Source organism: Alosa sapidissima, chromosome 9 (genome assembly GCF_018492685.1).
Source record: "Alosa sapidissima isolate fAloSap1 chromosome 9, fAloSap1.pri, whole genome shotgun sequence".
In the NCBI taxonomy this organism is placed as follows: Eukaryota; Metazoa; Chordata; class Actinopteri; order Clupeiformes; family Clupeidae; genus Alosa; species Alosa sapidissima.
Genome location: NC_055965.1, coordinates 27212050 through 27230821, shown reverse-complemented (window position 1 = coordinate 27230821; position 18772 = coordinate 27212050). Strand labels below are relative to the sequence as shown.

The 18772-nt window shown below is 40.2% G+C and overlaps 2 protein-coding genes and 1 long non-coding RNA gene across 6 annotated transcripts in view; 2 read left to right on the top strand and 1 right to left on the bottom strand.

Annotated features, from left to right (window-relative positions):
• LOC121719390 (NACHT, LRR and PYD domains-containing protein 12-like) overlaps window positions 1-18772 on the bottom strand; it is a 705660-nt gene that overhangs the window by 674753 nt on the left and 12135 nt on the right. The window contains exons 9-13 of the mRNA XM_042104937.1: window positions 18407-18580; window positions 18217-18263; window positions 17532-18105; window positions 16164-17215; window positions 13236-13501 (exon numbers count right to left, since the gene is read on the bottom strand). Coding sequence (XP_041960871.1) covers window positions 13236-13501; window positions 16164-17215; window positions 17532-18105; window positions 18217-18263; window positions 18407-18580 — 2113 coding nt within the window. The remainder of the gene's footprint in view (window positions 1-13235; window positions 13502-16163; window positions 17216-17531; window positions 18106-18216; window positions 18264-18406; window positions 18581-18772) is intronic.
• On the top strand, window positions 1396-4971 carry LOC121719607 (sialic acid-binding Ig-like lectin 12). Of its 4 annotated transcripts, none has more exons than XM_042105382.1 (6): window positions 1396-1508; window positions 1902-1992; window positions 2395-2461; window positions 2713-3045; window positions 3190-3443; window positions 4843-4971. In XM_042105382.1, exons 3-6 carry the CDS (start codon window positions 2407-2409, stop codon window positions 4861-4863), a joined length of 663 nt encoding a protein of 220 aa, XP_041961316.1. In that variant the 5' UTR covers window positions 1396-1508; window positions 1902-1992; window positions 2395-2406; the 3' UTR covers window positions 4864-4971. The 4 variants fall into 4 exon arrangements, with proteins under 4 accessions (XP_041961316.1, XP_041961315.1, XP_041961314.1 ...); XM_042105381.1 differs by having other exon boundaries at window positions 2710-3045; XM_042105380.1 differs by lacking the exon at window positions 1902-1992.
• LOC121719715 lies at window positions 7680-12525 on the top strand. Its single transcript, XR_006034331.1, has 3 exons — window positions 7680-7690; window positions 10238-10241; window positions 12340-12525. It is a non-coding gene; the product is annotated as an uncharacterized LOC121719715 (long non-coding RNA).

Below are 18772 nucleotides of genomic sequence, written 5' to 3'. Positions count from 1 at the left end.
GCTTAGGCTAACGGGATTTAATGTACGATAAACACAGCCAAGAACAAAACTGTTTGAAACTAGCAGAAATTATAATCAGAAGTTAATTTTCACCTAAAACCGGGACAATTCGTGTCCCGGGAAATATTTTTAATTATCCAGGACAGTCACTCAAAACAGAAATCCAGTGCATGTGGCAACCCTAGATAGCAGCCCCAGGCACTGATTGATTCCACAGCTTAGCCACTGCCATAAGCGTCGGAGTTCATTACCTCAGTCCACTTAGTCTGCGGACTACTGACCATGCTAAATAGAGTATCCACACAGCGGGAGCTACTAGAATGCATGGGAATCCAGCCCTCTCCTGGGCGACCCTGACAGTCGCATGGCCCTTGCGACGCATTCCCCCAGCTCCAACTCAGCGACCAGTCTCAGGTTGCTCCAGCAGCTCCGTGTCGCGCCCCATCACCAACTGGCCTTTGACAGCCACAGTCCACCCCTCACCAAACACCTGAACTCGCAGGTTGTGCTCTCGTTTAGCTCCAGTCTCCTTGCAGTACAGTTTCAGTGCCATCTAGAACAACAAAAAAAAACAACAGTTCCACTGCAGCCGGACAAACTGAGCCCCTGGGCTGTCGATAGCCTCTTCTGGGTGCTGCGACACTCGTGGCCGTCCCTTAGCATGTCGATCACCAGGCGGTATATTCATGGTCCAGTACATGTAGCCTACTACAGACAACCTAACCTTTATTAAACAACAAAGTGGACCATCACAAACATTTCAATTTGAAGTGGAGTTAAACAGACAAATCAGTGACCAGATATCAGAGGCTGAACCATGGGCTGAAGACATCTGCTAAAGAAAGGGGTGGTTATGTTAACTCCAGAGGCAAAGTCAGCCGTCCAGCCAATTAACATGATAGCCAGTTACCGTATAACAACGCTATATGTCCTTTTGAGTCATGTGTTGGACCAACAACAAACATATGAAGTTGAGTCTATAAAGCATATATACATACTGGCGGTGATTCATGAGCCTAATTAAACACTAATTAACAGACTTAAATAAGCAGTTTGTTCATGTGTACGTGTGTGTTGTGTGTGTGTGTATGTGTGTGTGTATGTGCACATACAAAAAGGTCATGTGTATGCATCCGTGAACATGGGGAACTTTATTACTGCCAAACCATTCCCAGGCAGTGGTGTCCTAGTTCTTATACATGCTAATGTTAGCTCTAAGCTTGTGGTGCAAGTTTGAGACTTCCTCTTAGAGCCCACGCACACACACACACACACTCGCACGCACACGTCTAAGTCACTAACGTCTCAGTCACACATTTTCTTCCTCTTTTTTACTGTTAAACCATGAGAACATTTCTGAGCACGCCATTTTCTTGTAAATGTCACAGGTGATGCAGCGCTGCTGCTCTGTTCTAAACGGTTAACCTGCCACTCTGTGCTGCGGAGTAGAGAGACCAACACCCATCTCATCAGCCAAGATCATCAGCGAATCACAAGGCTCAGCCATGGTGAGGGACACTGGGTGTCAGTTTATGGAAACTAATTAAAAGATGAGAGAAAAAGGCAGCACTTTGTTAATACTTATTTTATTGTTTACTGATGTATTTTTTAGGATTAAATTACAGAGAGATGTCATGTCTTTAAGAACATGTGACATTCTGGGAAATGCAATTTTGGAAACTCTGATAGAGTCATTTATAAAACACTGGGCTAGTGTTGCACTTTAACACTAAGGGTCATCAGCAAATCACAAGGCCTGTTATGGTGAAGGACACTGAGTGATAGATCATTGTTTGCATATTAGTGTTTGACCTTCAGATTAGCTCAATTTATGTTTTGTGTTACCAAGCAATATGCAACCGATATTTAACTGACTATCCATAGCTAATGTATATTTGTAGGCCCCGTGGGCCGACAGTGTGGCTAGTGTTGCTAGTATTTCCTGGGTTGTGTGGATGACTGTCTCCACATGCTTTTGTATAGCTGTAACAGGTGTTGAATTTGATCAGCCCATAAAAGCTGTTGCTTTACTGTCACCCCATCTTTGGTAAATAATGTTCCGCAAGTAGATTATTTCTACATCTCTACATTCAGTTTTCAGTGAAGGAAATAGCATCTCTTTTCCCCTTCCCTTTAGCCTCTGCTATGATATAATTATTTTTTCACTGAGATCAACAGAATGAAAATATATTTTTCATGTTTTTAGGGGAAGAGCATAGTTCACACTTTTTTCTGTCAACTTCTGCCTGTCAAGCTATTTGAGGTTTTAACATCTTATGCAGAAGCCTATACACCAATAAACCCTCTTCCCCCCAAACACAAACAACATATTTTGACTAAATATATTTTTTTCTTAAAATCCTTCTTTAAGTGTACAGTTCTTCTCCCCACTAGGAACTCATTTCTATGTTCCTGTGGTCGAGCTGTCTGGTTCTAACAGTCCTTCTCAAAACCACCATTGGTAATGAAATGCTTGGATGTCTTTATATTTTAGCAGGCAGAAAAAAAAATTCAAAATGTTTAAACTTCACCCTTAAATTTGATTGTAGTGTCTCCAAAAGTCTAACACAAACAAAAAATACAATGCTAGCTGCTTTCAATTTTGTACCATGTGAACTTGCCTGTGCTCTTACTGTGTGTGTGTGTGTGTGTGTGTGTGTGTTTGGAGTGCTTTGGGTTGTACTCAACTCTAAAATGTGCTGGTTTCAGCTGCTGGTTCTAATGTGAAATATCAGACCATGAAGACATGCACACTGGAGGGGTCGTCAGTGAGCATCGTCTGCAGCTACAGCTACCCAAAAGGTCATAAGGTCACAGCCACCCATTGGTTTAAAGCTCAATCGCTGGACAAAGTGACACATGACATCTTCCAAGACCACGTGATGAGGGACCGTGTCGAATACTTAGGCGACGGGACCCAGAGTTGCACTGTGAGAATCAACGATCTCCGTTTGGGTGACTCTGGAACCTACTGGTTCAGCTTTGAGACGGATAATTCCGGAAAGAAACTGAGCAGCGCATCCGGGTTTACCCTCTCAGTCACAGGTGTGTTAACATGTTTAATTTACCCTCTCAGTCACAGGTGTGTGTTAACATGTTTAATTTACCCTCTCAGTCACAGGTGTGTTAACATGTTTCATTTGCACTCCCTGTCAGTAAATGAGACATTGTGTGTGTATTGCCCTTCAGACCTGGTGGTGGAGGTGAGGCCGGAGGTGACGGAGGGGGAGGAGGTGGACCTCTACTGCGGCTCCTGCATCCTGAGTGAAGCCCCCACCTACGTCTGGATGAAGGATGGTCACATACTCGCCAGCCTGGAGCGAACCAACCTGCTGCTGATTGACCCCGCACGCATGAACGACACGGGCAATTACACCTGCCAGGTCAAAGGTCATGAGGTCATGAGGCCACGCCCTCTCACCCTATCAGGCTTACTGTGTCATGTGAGTAGTCCACCTTATAATTGATTATTATATAAAACTGTTATATAATATGCTTTACTAAAACCTAGCAGAGTATAGCCTATACACATTTGCACTCGTCTATTATTTGAACTCATTGGCAAAGTGAAACTAACTTCACCATGGTGACAGTCAACAACAAAACAGTTATACACAGTTAATTACTTTCACTATTGACTGACAATGGGTTACCATCAAAAACATCGCCTGGAAAAAGCAGCACTTACCTAGCCTGGAAAATCAAGACCCTGGTAATCTAGAGAGATTAAAGGAGAATTCCGGTGTGATATTGACCTAAAGTGTATTGAAACATGATACCGAGTGTGAACGTATGTCTCATAGCCCATCTCGGCTTGTCCCCTGCACTCCAAAATCTGGCGCTAGTTAGCCGATGCTACCAACAGCTTTTTCAATAGTGGTGCTTCGGCATCGGGCTAGCCATGCAAATAAATCACTGTTTTACACCCATTTACGAGGCTCAATGTATCTCCACACTTCATTGGTAGACTTCCGAGGGCCCTGACATTTAAAACGAGACATTGAGAACTTTGAAAAAGCACTGGTGGTTTACTTACAAGACGATTTATACAGACAGTATCTTAAACAAAGTTTAGCGTTTGCAGCCATCTTGAATTTAGTCACGATAAGTCGAGCAACGAGTAAGAATGAACAGGTATGATAAGGGATCAGATTACAAAAATAATTCAGTGGAAATGCATGGATTCCAGTTTCCTCCAGTAGCAGCAACTGGAGGAGTTGCTGCTTACATCTCGTGAAAGTGCGTCTTCATCTTTGCTTCATATTTGCCTTTCGCCTCTCACCTAATCACTTTTATCCATCATTACCAATTTGCAAATGATGATGAATAACTACTCATTGTGAGATGTATTATATCAATGTTTCCCATTGTAATCCTGTGTAATGTTTTGCATGGATGTGCGCTGGTGTGTTTGTGGATGAGAGAAACAGGATGCGTTGTGCACCCGCCCATATCACTGTTGATAATGCGCTCTTAAAAACTCGCCATGGACTTCTGACCAAGTTTCTCTTGGTCAGTGGCGTAATGCGTTTTAGCGATTTTTAGACAAAATTCGTTAGTTCGTTAATTGCCACACTGCTCGGCGCGTTGCCTAAAAAAAGGTGCAAGATAGGAATAAATTTTGCGCTGGGATAATAATCCGCTTTCCAACAGGCACCGGTTTGTGAAAATAGGGCCCTTAGACACAATAAGTAAATAACACACACTGCATTTTACTTTAAGTTAGTATACATTTGCTGCAAAATATATTTAGAGTTTAGGGTTGTCGGCAGGGACCCAAAGGTGCATGTAAGTGCTGGAAAATGGTTCATCAATACTATTATACGTTCTCGTCATATCCAGGTAAACAGCAGGTGCAGGTGAAGTTGCCACCTGGGCAGGTGAAAGAGGGGGAGCGGTTGGAGCTCACCTGTGACACCACCTGTCCTGTGACCAGTAGCCTGGCCTTCTTCGAGTGGTCCAAAGACAGCCGTCTCCTCTCGGATCAGAACCACCGACGACAGCTGGTTCTGGACCCAGTGATGGCGGAGGACAAGGGCAGATACTCCTGTGCTTTGGCTGGACAGCAGGAGCTTCACTCGCCTGCCGTAGAGGTCTTGGTCCAGTGTGAGTGCTGCTTATTTAGATACTGAACATTCTTACATATTAGGTTCCAAATCCAAACTGTCCTCAGGAAAAGAAGCTTCATATTTATTTAATTTAGATTAATATATATATATAGCCTGGGTGCCAGCCAAACTTAGCCCCGCCCACAACATTTGAGGTTGGGAAGTTCGGTCTGGCATTGCTTCATTGTGGAGCAAATATGCTCGAACCAGAGCTGTTCGAACCAATCAAATCGGGCTTTACGATGGACAGGTAAACAACAAAAACGCTGTGGCTAGAAGGAGACAGATGACTTCTAAGACCCCATATGGAAAAATGCGTATTGTTTCAATGAGGTTTTATCACTGAAAATGATTATTTCTGAAAACTTTGGCCAAAAAGTTGAGATGTGGGAAAATTCATGGTTTCACTTTCATCAAGGGAAAACAGCATGTTGTATTGTGACATGTCCCTCATTCGTTTCAAATCTCTGATTGATCACCTGTTCGAGGGATTTGCGACAGCCTTCCCCAGCAGTTTATAACATGTTTGTAGCATATCGGTGTTTTAACGGAATTATTTTTAACAACGGAGGGAACATATCAGTTTTTCCTAATAGCCTACCCTGCTACGTAGCCTATCTCTTATATTTTGCTAACGAGTGTTGTAGGAGATATTGACGGCACAATAACTTTTACAAAAGACCAGAAAACAATGTTGACATTTGTGGATAAGGATGGTTTGTGTGTTCTTCCTACATCTCACGGTAAGCTATTTTGTTTCCAATTGAGTGCAGAGGCATTCCCCCCCTGTATCGGTTGAAACACGCCCCATAATTACGTCCCAATGGAGCAGTATTAGACTCATATTCTGACTAGAATTTGACTATGACAACGTTAGGCTAATATATTAGAATAATATAGATTATAAAATACTAGTATGACATGATCACTTCCATTTTAATCAATTTAGAAAAAAAATAGAAAAATATTCTCATCCTTTGTTACATATTTTCTTACTGTATCTTAAACATGTCTTTCACAGATTCTCCCAAGAATACAACAGCCATTATGTTGGGGGAACCACTAGGGGCAGCATCAGTGACTCTGACCTGCAGCAGTGTTGCCAACCCACCAGTGGAGAGCTACACCTGGTTTAAGGTGAATGAGTCCACTCCAGTAGGATCAGGACAGCAGTACAGCATCACTAACATCAGATCTGAGGATGGAGGACAGTACTACTGTGAGGCAAAGAACACAGTTGGAAGTGGGAGATCACCTACACTCTTAGTTACGCTGCAAGGTAAAGGGTTTTCAGCATTAGCATCAAATGGCAGTTGAACATACCTTAGATCTTTTGTTTTCTTGCCCTCTGTTGTCTTTCCTCTTTCACATAGGCTACTCACAACACATCCACTTTAACAGGGCACGTAACTGAAACGTTCCATTCACGTTGCGTCTGCTGCAACAATTAGCTTCCACTATGATAAATGGAACTAGCTACACCAGACATGATAACAGCACAAAAGTAAAAAAATAAAAAATTAACGCACCCGGTGTAGACTCTAAGAGGATGTACTTTAAAATTAAACACAAAAAAAGAATAAAGTCACTGGGGAATCTTTTGTAATTCATCATACTGCATAGTATACAGTACTGTACTGTTATATTTCAGGTAAAGCAGATCCTCCATTGCCAGTGGTTATGGTCAGTGTAGCTGCGATTTTGGTGGCTTTCTTTGTTGGGATTGGCGTGATTTGTGGAATCAAAAGGTTAGATTACATTCTTTTTTTTACTTATTCTATTACATTGCATTATTTACAGTCATGGTGTTTATAAATCAGACAACAACAAACAACTTCCGCTGATTATTTTGTGATACTTTGTGATAATCATACAGCTTTAGTCTTTATACAGTGGTAAAATAATAGTTTTCTATATATTTCTTTCTTTCTTTCTTTTTTTCTGTAGGAGACATAGAATGCTAGAGGATGGAACTCTTGAGGTGATGGATGCCAACAGTTCCATTGAGTTTCACTGAAAGCACACTCCCGATCGGATGTTTTTTTTTAAACAACTGTCTACTTTTGAGTATCATGTCTATCTACCTACATTATCTATCTGTCTGAACTTTTCTTTGTTTGTTTGTCTCTCTCTCTCTCTCTCTCTGTCTATATCTCTAGGCTGGAGACCCTGGTCAGAGTGAGAACACCTACTCTAATATGGAGTTAAAGCCAACTAGTTCAGACTATGAGGATGTAACGGTAAGCATCTCCCCATGACAGCATGTGTGGAAGTGAATGTGGTTCAAGCCTATAGTGATTAACAAGGTTTGGATGCTGCACAGTTAGTCAGCTAGTGAAAAGGTGTCACAAAAGTACGTCTCCTGTCACCTACTACACTATCTGTAATGTCTCTAGGAGAGAGGTCTCAACCCAACAGATAGCATCTACACAGCACTGGCCTTCAAATCCCAGAGTTCCGAGTATGAGACACTCGAGGTAAGTATTCCTGCATTTCCATGCTCCAGTCAGATCTGACACTTATGCTCAACTATCAAGGGGCAACAAGTATTTTACTGAAAACATGAGGCATTGGATGCAAACGTACAAAATAAATAACTGATGGAAATAAGCAATTTGAGCAAGGCAGATTATTTATCTTAATTCGTACAAAGAAGCAGAAGTCTGCATGAAAGGCTGCTTATGTATGTACTTGTCTTGTTTCCTTCTATACAGAAAGCCAGGAATACCTCAAATGACTACAGTAATGAGCCAGCCACTGGAATCTATGAGACCTTGGATGACATCACGAAAACAGGATGATGTTACAGAAATGTGTGTGTGTGTGTGTGTGTGTGTGTGTGTGTGTGTGTGTGTGTGAAAATACAAAAATAAGAGTAGCCGTTTTATTCTGTAAAGTCAATTATTTTAGGGCCTAAGTTTTACACACCTTTTTTTTTTAGTTGACAGCTTTGTTAGCCTATGCTAATCACATGTTGTATAAACATGTGATAACCAGGTTAATGTTTAGGATCAATATTAGATTTAATATTTGCATACAATATTTGTTGTGTTCATTATTGTTCTTTGAGTAAGACTTATGAAGTAAGGTGTATTATCATCATGTATTTTTTATAGAATAGACCTATTAATGGAAAATGTGCCTTTGGTCCCTTGTTGAGTTCAGCACTATTGAGTCGCATGTGCAAAGACCAGAATTCACTCAACGTTAAGTCAATGAAGGGAAAAGCAGAGCCTTTCCTGCCATTGAAAACAAACACATTTGATGAGTCGTTGGCTTTATGTTTAACGGAAAAGAGTTTTAAAAAGAACAGTGTCACATATGCACAATAATACCAAATTAAGAACATATGCATTAATATTAATATGAATGTCTGTTATCCACAATGGATTTTAATAGTTCTCTGGATTAGCATAAATAACAGGGTAGGCACTGACTCCTCCGACCACACGTCCCTGCAACTAGGCCAGCTATTATGATGTTAAAACTGTGGAGTTTTGTTGGTAGTATGTTACTTGGCTTGATGGCATATTTGAAGTATTTCCTCTGCTAAATAAGCATTTACATTTACATTAACATATTATTTATCTGCTTTCTTCAACGCCACTGTTGTAACATATTACAGAATGTCCTAGTGTGCTCCAGCATTATGCATACAATATTGTTAATATAATGTGTTGAAATGGTGTAGATTTAAAATGAAATGGCAATTTCAGGATTAAAATGAATGAAAGGTGTGTTTTGTGCCAACACATGGTATTTTTTATTTTTTTGAAAAATAAGAAGATACCCGCACACTGTTCTATAAGCTCCCAGAGTGGTTTATTAACAACGTTTCGACCAGAGGTCTTCGTCAGGTGTCAAGGAGATGAGTGGGTGGGTGGGGATATATGATTATTATTTGATTTGAAGTCCTCCTATGGCTAATCATTAATAATGACATACAGTTATCCAATATAATCACATATTTAACATAGTGGGCTTTCGTGATTTAATATAATCACACATTTAACATAGTGGGCTTTTTATCATGATTCAGTGGTAAACTATGCATCTAGTAGTACTGAAGCTTACTTTAATAGGCTATTGATATCTTGAGTAAAATAAGCTGACACTACTTGTTTCCAGTGTATTTCATAATCCCGAATACAATCTATCTGTAGGCTAAACTGCCATACACCCAACCATTTGTTGGACTAAAGTCTGCTACACCTATTTAACTGGCAGAAGTTGTGAATGATTTAAATAAGGCTACGCTGCCAAAACGCGGCCATCCTTAACACAGGCCACAATATACTTGAATATGCAAAAGTACGGGCCAGGCATACATTTCTCTTTAATGCTCATGGGTAGCGGTCAGGTTAAAAAATAGCGTGTTCAGGTCATTTGTGAATGAACCTGTGCATCAGTGTTGGCTTTACATAGTCTTTTGGTGTTATTTACTGTAAAATAGGCTGTCCTAATCTTTGAAAGATTTGACATAGTTTTCATATAGTAGTATTGGTTCCCAAGTGCCACCCCAATAAAAAGTCTCTACCCAGCTGACCTCTCCTATAAAACAGTCTTGGCTACGGCCCTATCAGCAACGACATTGAAGATCTAAGGTTAATTTCACAGACACCTCACTCAGCAATCACAAAATCGAGAGCTCACTCAAATGGGCAAAATACAGCATTTTTTAACAGATTTGCTCAGGATCTCAGCAATGATGCCTACATTTACAGTTGATCTGACATCTCTTATTTGTGCTTGTGCAGAGTGATTGTACGCTGGTGTAACCAGTGTACCCAGGTCTTACTGCAAGTTGTGTCTCCGAAGAGCCATTGAGATATGAGGATGTAACGTGTAATTGCACAACATGGCCACCTGTTGTGCACGTTACTTTTCCCCCTTGCATCTCGTGGAACCAATCAAATCGGCGTATCTGATATATGGGGTCAGAGGTGAGCTAAACTGATGACGACAGTGCTGTAACGTTAGAGGCCAGTAAACATTGATTGTAGTGTTATCCAATTGCGTGCGGTGAGATTTTCAAATGCATGCTTGGTGCCGCCCCTTGAGTTGGGCCATTACATTTTTCGTGGCCAGACCCTTAATCTTTCTAGATTACCAGAGTCTGGATTTTCCAGGCTAGTATTAAATTACAGTTGTTATCAATAAAATGGTATCGATTTATATCAGATACAGTAAGGTATGTGGAATGTGCCTTGCTGAATGAATTCTGACCTTTGCCATAAGAACATTATGATATTATGAGCTGAATGCAGTGCACATTGTATTGTATGTATATATAACTTTTGAAAAAGTGTTCACTTGTAGCTGAAAAATTAAAGAAAGATGTCACCAACCACACAGGTCACACATTTTCCCACCCCCCTCCACTTCGTCATAGACGCCATGGCTGAGAGATGAATTGAGGTCATTCACACTTTTGTGTGCTGTGTTACTGTATGTCACGCCATTACTCGGAATTTTCTTTTTTAAAAAATCAAACATTTGCAGAAAATACTGTTGACAAACACATTCAGTGCTACTATGGTTACTGTAATGTGTGTGTGTGTGTGTGTGTGTCAATACTGTTAGTTAGACTGTTAGACTGCAATCATCACTTGTGTGGCTTATACAGTGATACGACATACAAAGAGAAAGAAGCCAGTCGCACTAGAAGCACACATGGTCTTTCAGTCACCTTGTGCTGTGCACACTCTAACGTTCAATGGCCTTCAATGTCCCAATGTCATCTTGAGCACTGCACAGCGCACGGACTGACCCCAATGGCCTTAATGGTGCTTAATCCGGCCTTGTTGTGTTTGTGGTGTGTGTGTGTGTGTAAAGGAAAGATACAGAGTATATGTGTGTTTGTATATGTGTGTGTGTGTGTGTGTGTGTGTGTGTGTGTGTGTGCACGCGTGTGTGTTTGTGTGTGTGTATGTGTGTGTTTGAATATACTGTATGTGTGTGTATGTGTGTATGAGAGTGTTTTGTGTTTTGACATTCCCCACCCTCCTCATGAATTTGCTGCGCATGTAATACATTGGTAGGAAAATTGGGTGTATGGCAAATATCCTTTGGTCTGTGACAAAAGTCTTTGGTCTTTGTTATAATGAAGGCAGAGCTCAACTCTATCTTTGTGTGAAGTCTCATCGGCCTTTCCTGTGTACTTGACACCTAGCACTGACCACAAGCCACGATGTGTATAAAGGCCTCAGTTTCCTCCTTCCCTCTGCATTCAGCGCGCGATACGTGGACATGAACAGCATACATCAGCAACACCAACACGGTAAATTTAGTATCCCAAATCTCATGCTTTAACTTATAAGACTATTTTTGCTGTTTTATGACAAAGTTTGCTCTTCAATACTAAAGATACATATTTGTTTTAACTGATTTGACATTATGTACATTCATTGTACTTATGTGGCGTTCAGCCATTTGTGGTATTTTATGTCATTTGTTGATTTCTTGCCATCTGTTGTGTTTATTGGTGATATTAACTTGTCTCCCATCTCTGGTTGTTATTCTACTCATGATGAAAGGTAAACGTAGTCTCAGTCACAAAGTGTGCAAATCACATGTCTAATGAAGATTATTCTTTACTTTTCACATGATATCTTGGAAGTGTGCAGACTTCTTTTAGTAGCCCTTTGCAAAGTGCTATGACGTGATAAGTGTCAACGCCTAAAATAAAACACCCACCCCCCTACACATTGATTCCATGTTTCTACCACATTGTCTTACAACCTATTGGCATGTGGCAGTGGCATGTGGCAGAAAATCAACATTAAATCAATATTTGCCAGGGGTATGAATAATTTTGTTCTTAACTGTACATACATACAAACAAGAGTCTGGGTTGTATGCTAAACTATGAATTCTGTGATCTCAGTGAGGTGGACATCGCCATGCATTATCAAATTTTTAAAAAAGGCAGAACATGTTTGATGATGGTAGAGGTTATTGTCAAATGTTTATAACAATACCAGTGGTATAAAATTCTTTCTCCACAACAGGTTAGTTATTTTTATTATATTTACATCAATAGTCTACTACATTAAATGTCTATCCATCTTCTGATACTTTCTGATCAGTCATATTGTAATGTATACATCTGTACAGTGAAGCCATGATATGATGTAGCCTCCACTCTCACCTGCAGGTGATGCATTTACAACAAACTGAAGGTCAGCCAACTTCCTGTGACACGTGAGATGTCAAATGGCAGCGCCCGGAGAATTTTGTGAAGGTACAGTCTGTATAAATCTTCTTTTAAATAAACTACCAATGCTTTTTCAAATTTCTCAATGTCTCGTTTTAAATGTCAGGGCCCTCAGAAGTCTACCAATTAAGTGTGGAGCTACTTTGAGCCTCGTAAATGGTGTAAAATAGTGATTTATTTGCATGGCTAGCCCGATGCCCGAGGCAATCCCATTGAAAGAACTTGTGTTGGTAGCATCGGCTAACTATAGCCGGATTTCGGAATGCAAGGGGACAGGCCGAGATGGGCTATGAGACAAAAGTTCACACTCGGTATCATGTTTCAACACACTTTAGGTCAATATCACACCGAACTTAAACCTTTAATCTAACACCTAAAGATTAATAGTGTAGTTTTTAGTCTACAACTATGCACAGATACATCAGATTATAATGAAACCATTATCAGCCTGGTACCCACATTACAAGTATCAATTCAAGACCAAACGTGAATGTTATATTCACAACATACATTTACAGATATTTGGTGCCTGGCACCCTGTTCTGTGAGGAATGTTCTTTGTTTGAGATGGGGTGTGACCATTTGGCTGCTTTGGCCCAAATATTGGCCTTGGCCTCTATCACATTGTTTATAACATTTTTCAAAATGTCAGAGTACTGATTAGTAGCATTCCAGGAAAGATAATGGTTTACATAATTAATTTGGATTAAATTAGAGACCAATAGAATAGAATGGAGGTGCATTATGTGTATCAGTCCTCTTCTCATGACTGACATGGAGTATAATGATGATGACATCATGACCATTTAACAGTTTTTCAAATGTCATAGTCCTCACCAACGCACCACACAAATGCCCCACTGACAATATGAGAAGGTTTCATCCTAACCGTCTTAAGAAAGGTTCAGTGTTTTCTTGATAAGGTCTTGATAAAAGTAATAGTCCAGTTCTTTAAGGAGGGAGAGCATGATGCCACACGCAGTGTCTCCCTTTTTAAGCACCATGTCGATGAGGGAGGTCACCTGCTCATGTAGCACGCTGGTCCTCTGCAGGATGACTTGTGCTTCCATCCTGTTCAACACAGGAGGCTGATGGGATTCAAGCCTCAGAACCAGACCTTTCAGTGTAGGTTCTGATGTCCTCTCGATGAGATCAGGCCGAATACAGAACAGTCGATCTAGGAAGAGATAACCAAGGCTCAGGATTTTAAAACAGTGTCTCTACTGCTGCTGATATATATATGCTCTGCCCGGAGTTTTGACTCACCTCAACACAGTTAAATTAGGTAAAACAAACAAACAAAATGTAATGGATTTATTGTTATTTCAAATGTTACACACACACACACACACACACACACACACACACACACACACACACACATATATATATATATATATATATATATATATATATATATATATATATATATATATATATATATATATATATATATATATATATAACAGAAAAAGTTGGGACATTGTGTAAAATGCTAATAAAAACAGAATGTGATAATATACAGAACAAGTCTCGTATACCTATTTAGCAGCAAAAAGGACATAGACAACATATCAAATGTTGAAAATGAATCATTGGACTATTTCATGGAAAATACATGTTAATTTTGAATTTGATGCCAGCAACATGTTTCAAAAAAAGTTAGGATGGAAGCATGTTTACCACTGTGCTGCTTCACCTCTTCATTTAACAAAATTCTGTTAATGTTTAGGAACTGAGGAGACCATTTTCTAGAGTTTTGCAAACAAAATGTTGTCCCTTCCCGATATAGGATATACATTGCACAACAGTATGGGGTATTCTTAGTCATGTTTTTCCATTATGAACCTAATTTGACAAATCTGGACTGCAGACAGTCCACCTGGACTCTTCCTCTATCGACAAATACTATTTAAATATGTGCAGGATTCATTTTGGCATTGCTTTCCTGAAATAGACATTTCCTAGATGGCAGTACCGATATATATTGCTCAAAACCTGTATACATCATTCAGAATTGATTGTGCTTTGCCAAATGTACAAGATGCCCATGCTGTAGGCACTAATGCTTCTCCAAACCGTCATAGATGTTGGGTTTTGAACTGAGCAATAAAACAAGTTGGATAGGTTGGATACATGGATAGGCCCTCTCCTCTTTAGCCCAGATGAGTCCATGATTTCCAAAAAGAATGGCAAACTTTGATTGGTCTAACCACAGGACCTTTTTCCATGTTACCTCAGTCCATTTTAAGCAAGCTCAGGCCCAGATAAGACTGTATTTTCTGTATCATGTCTCAATATCAGTTTGGCTGCAGTTTTCGAACTGAGTATCACACTGTGGTTATTAGAGGTTTTCCTGAGCCCATACAATGACAGGTCGGGAAACAGGTCTGGTGTTGATGCAGTGCCATCTGAGGTCCAAAAAACCACGGCCATACAATGTGTTTTTCATCTCTCTTCCTTGTTTGCTAAGATTTCTGATGTTTTAATAATTAGTGCAGTGCCTGTTCAAACATGCTATTCCTGTAGAAAACCCTTTTACATGCCCAATTACATGCCCGCAGGTAGGCCTGCTTTAAAAAATAGGATGATAGGGAAACATTCCAGCTAAGCAGTCAATAATGAATATGATATTATAATACATTATAATACATGTGCAGTGAGTAGAATTTAAGAATGGCTGCATGTGACATTTTTACAGATTAAAATGACATACGCCTGAGTTAATTCTTGAGTTAATTCTTTATGTTAAGCCTATTGAATAACTTGATGATAGAGAAGACAAATTATACTATATAGCATGTAAGTATCTCGTATCAAATGAGTATGGGCATTATGCCAAGCAATATTGCATGTAAGTATCTCATATCAAATGAGTATGGGCATTACGTTAAGCAACATGAAAGACATCCCTGAATTACATAGTAATGCAACATGTGAATAAGCTAAATATCCTAGCATGCTAAATCTCCGTTTACCATGCTAATGCAGACCACTACACTTCTGCTACTCAAATTCGCAGATGAGGTGAGATTACTCAGCCGCTGGAATCCAAACTGTGTTTCTCGGTGACTGACTATCATCAAAGTGAGACCTAGCCACACAATAGACATGGGTGGAGCTCCCCTGAAACTGGTCCCCTTGGAAACAGTGCAGTGCAGCGATAAACGTCCTACCTAAATAAGAATATTTTGAAATATGCATTCAAAAATCTTCAAAATCGAGATCGCACACCTTTGTGCCACGCGCGAGCCACATACGAATTCTTAGGTCAGTCTGACAAACGGTCAGCGAGATATGCGTGCCACAGACATTAGGACACACAGACGCTTTATAGATAGATAGCCTACTATGTCATGTAGATGATGAACTCCCTAAATACTTCACAATTTCATGTTAAGTAGCATTAAAATGGCATTATTTCATTATTTGTGCACACAGATTTACACAGAGTGATGAATACCCCTACATCTTTACTTCTAAGAGGGATGCTCTTTTTTATGCCCAATCGTGTTGGCAGTTACCCTAATTCCTCCTTTTGTTTTCTTTATCATATAACTTTTCAACGTTTTGATATTCCCATCCCAACTTTTTTTTAAACATGTTAAACATATCAAATTCAAAATTAACATATATTTTCCATGAAATAGTCAAATTTGTCATTTTCAACATTTGATATGTTGTCTGTGTCCTTTTTGCAACTACATATGAGTTTAAGAGATTCACATTTCACACAACGTCCCAACTTTTTCTGTTTTGGGGTTGTATATTATATATATATATATATATATATATATATATATATATATATATATACAGACAGTGGTTAAAAAGGTTACCTTTGTGTGACATGGTGGCCATTATCCCTCCTACTTCATTGTTCCTGGCAGAACTGCTTGTGTAAGCCTCCTCTCTGCTTGTGTTAGCCACCTCTCTCTCTCTCTCTTCTCGAGAATGTCTGTGTGCTTCTGCTGAGGGCATTTCATGACTGTGTGCCATTTCTCCAGTCTCACCATATTCAAAACGTTCCAATGTCGCTCTCCATATGGACTTCCCCTCACTGAGTATCTCCAAATCAAAGGAGTCCTCTGCATTGTCAATGACCACCCGAAATAAGTCAGGAGGTCTGATGTATTTAAAGGTGATCTCCGATGGAGAGATCCTAGCATGACAAGGGGATATGTTTAGTCTAAACTTAGTGTTCATCTGAATGGACATGTCTGGGCGATGTGTTTTGATCTCCTTTGCATCTTGAGTTCTCGGTAAATCCTTTTCAACAGCCTGAATCATGGAAGCATCCCGCGGCACGACATATGCAAGGAGAACCAGGGGCGTCACTCTGGTCCGGTAGATTAGCACATCCAAGTGGGTTTTAATTCGGAAGCATTTTTTCAAAATGGCTCCTGTCAGTGAGAAGGAGGGCTTAAGGAGCTTTGTATGGAAGCGAGTCAGCTCACAAGTTTTTAGAGTTACACCGCTGTCGTCCCCATGCAGAACTCTCACGGCCTCTCTGACAGAGGTATAGGAACCTTCCAGGCAGGCAAAATGGGGCAGATGAGCCTCCAACAGTTCACCTGACAGCACTTTGATGTCCATCAAGGGACCAATTGGTGTGTACCGTAACATGGCAAGCTCTGCTCTAAAGATATCAGGGTCGCTAAAGCAATACTCTAAAGTGACTTCAACCGCGCACACCCAGCGCAAACCGGACACTGTGCACTCAAACCTTCCTGGGGGAGAGCTGTGTTTATACACAGGGACTCCTGTCTCCATGGAAACAGAGGGTTCCATGAGGATCCAGTGTGAAGTGTCTTTGATGTTCTCACATGATTTGCAGCAGTTTGTTGGTCTATGATTCAGACAGAGAATTTCATCAGCTGAAATCTCCATCCTAAAAGAGAAAAAATATATTTGTTTAGTTTTATTATGGTAGAAAGAGCATATTATGTCAACAAGCAGCCATCAAACTTAGTGATAGATTGTGGTAGACAAATTCATATACAATTCTGACATAAGGTATGAGGGGCAAAACAAATTAAATGAACGCAATCAATAAACACAGAGAAACTACCACAACAAACTCAAGTAGAAAAATGGTGCAACAAAACAACACCTTCTCAGCCTGAACAAACTGTCCTTCTTGAACATGGGGCATCCGTGGCCTACTGGTTAGTGCTTTGGGCTCAAGAAAAAAAATGCTTCATTACCCTCCATCATTATATGTAGTCTGTATCCTGTTGGGTACACCGCAAAGAGAAATTGATGACTCCCTATTTCCATTATTGTAAACCCCAAATGCTGCATGTAGGGGCTCAGTGAATGTGGAGTGGTACATGTTCAGGAGTTTGAGAGTGTTCAAGGAGACGCTGTAAAAGGACAAAGTGCCAGCCGGCCAGTCCAGGTACACTCCTAATCGGTTTTCATTCAATTGATATGTAACGTGTCTCATCTTCTTATTATGCCAGAAAGCAGACCAGGAAGATTCCAGATTTACAGACATGCGCCAGGACTTGTCATCGGATCCAAAAAGACTTTCTTCCCTACCTCTCCTCTTGATGCTGTTATAAGCCACTGCTATATATACCCTTCCAAAAAAGTCTGCTTCCCAATAACAACGTGTTGTCAACCTCTCACTGCACAAGACCTGAGCCCTGCTGTCAAATCTCTTCATATTGTCTGAGTAGGGCTGTTTCTCAAACACATATGTCACCTTCCTGTTCCCCTCAGAAAACAAAAGGTGTGGGCTTGCAGTGTCTGGGTCTAGTGTGAGCTCACAGGTATCTGCAAACATGAGGAAGGTTAAGGCAAGGACAAGATATATTCTCAAATTTAATCATATGTGTGAATATTGTTATGAAATACTTAGGGGTTATGTATTGTTTTAGTTCTTACATTTCTGCAGTCCTGGCTTTAACCAACGCGCTGAATTGTGCTCTGTGCTGTAAGTAAGAATTGGCAACACACATATACAGACATGCATTACAAGTCACAAGACCACAAGTACTGTACACATGACCAAAGAAAAGAATTCATGTGTACCGAGTATGAAAACTGCACACAAACACTACATTCAATTACATACTTGAGTTTCTCCAGTTTGTAGTCTGTATTCTTCAACATGCTTGTGAGTTTCTTGACTCCCGACACACCAGGATGATTGTAGCTGAGATCCAACTCTCTCAGGCTTAAAGGGTTTGAGTCTAAAGCTGATGTCAAATGGTCACATCCGATCTCTGTTATGAGACAACCTGAAAGACTATAGAGAGAGATCCCATATGCCTGATCATGGCATAAAAAGCAACAATATATTGAATTGGCTGAATTTCCTCCTGTGAGTGTTTTTTTTTTTTATCTGAATTTGTAGAAATGCCAGCAAACAGCAGATAGTGTTACAGAAGAACATATTATCAATAGAGTTTAAGCATTCTGGTTTCAGTTTGAAATGATA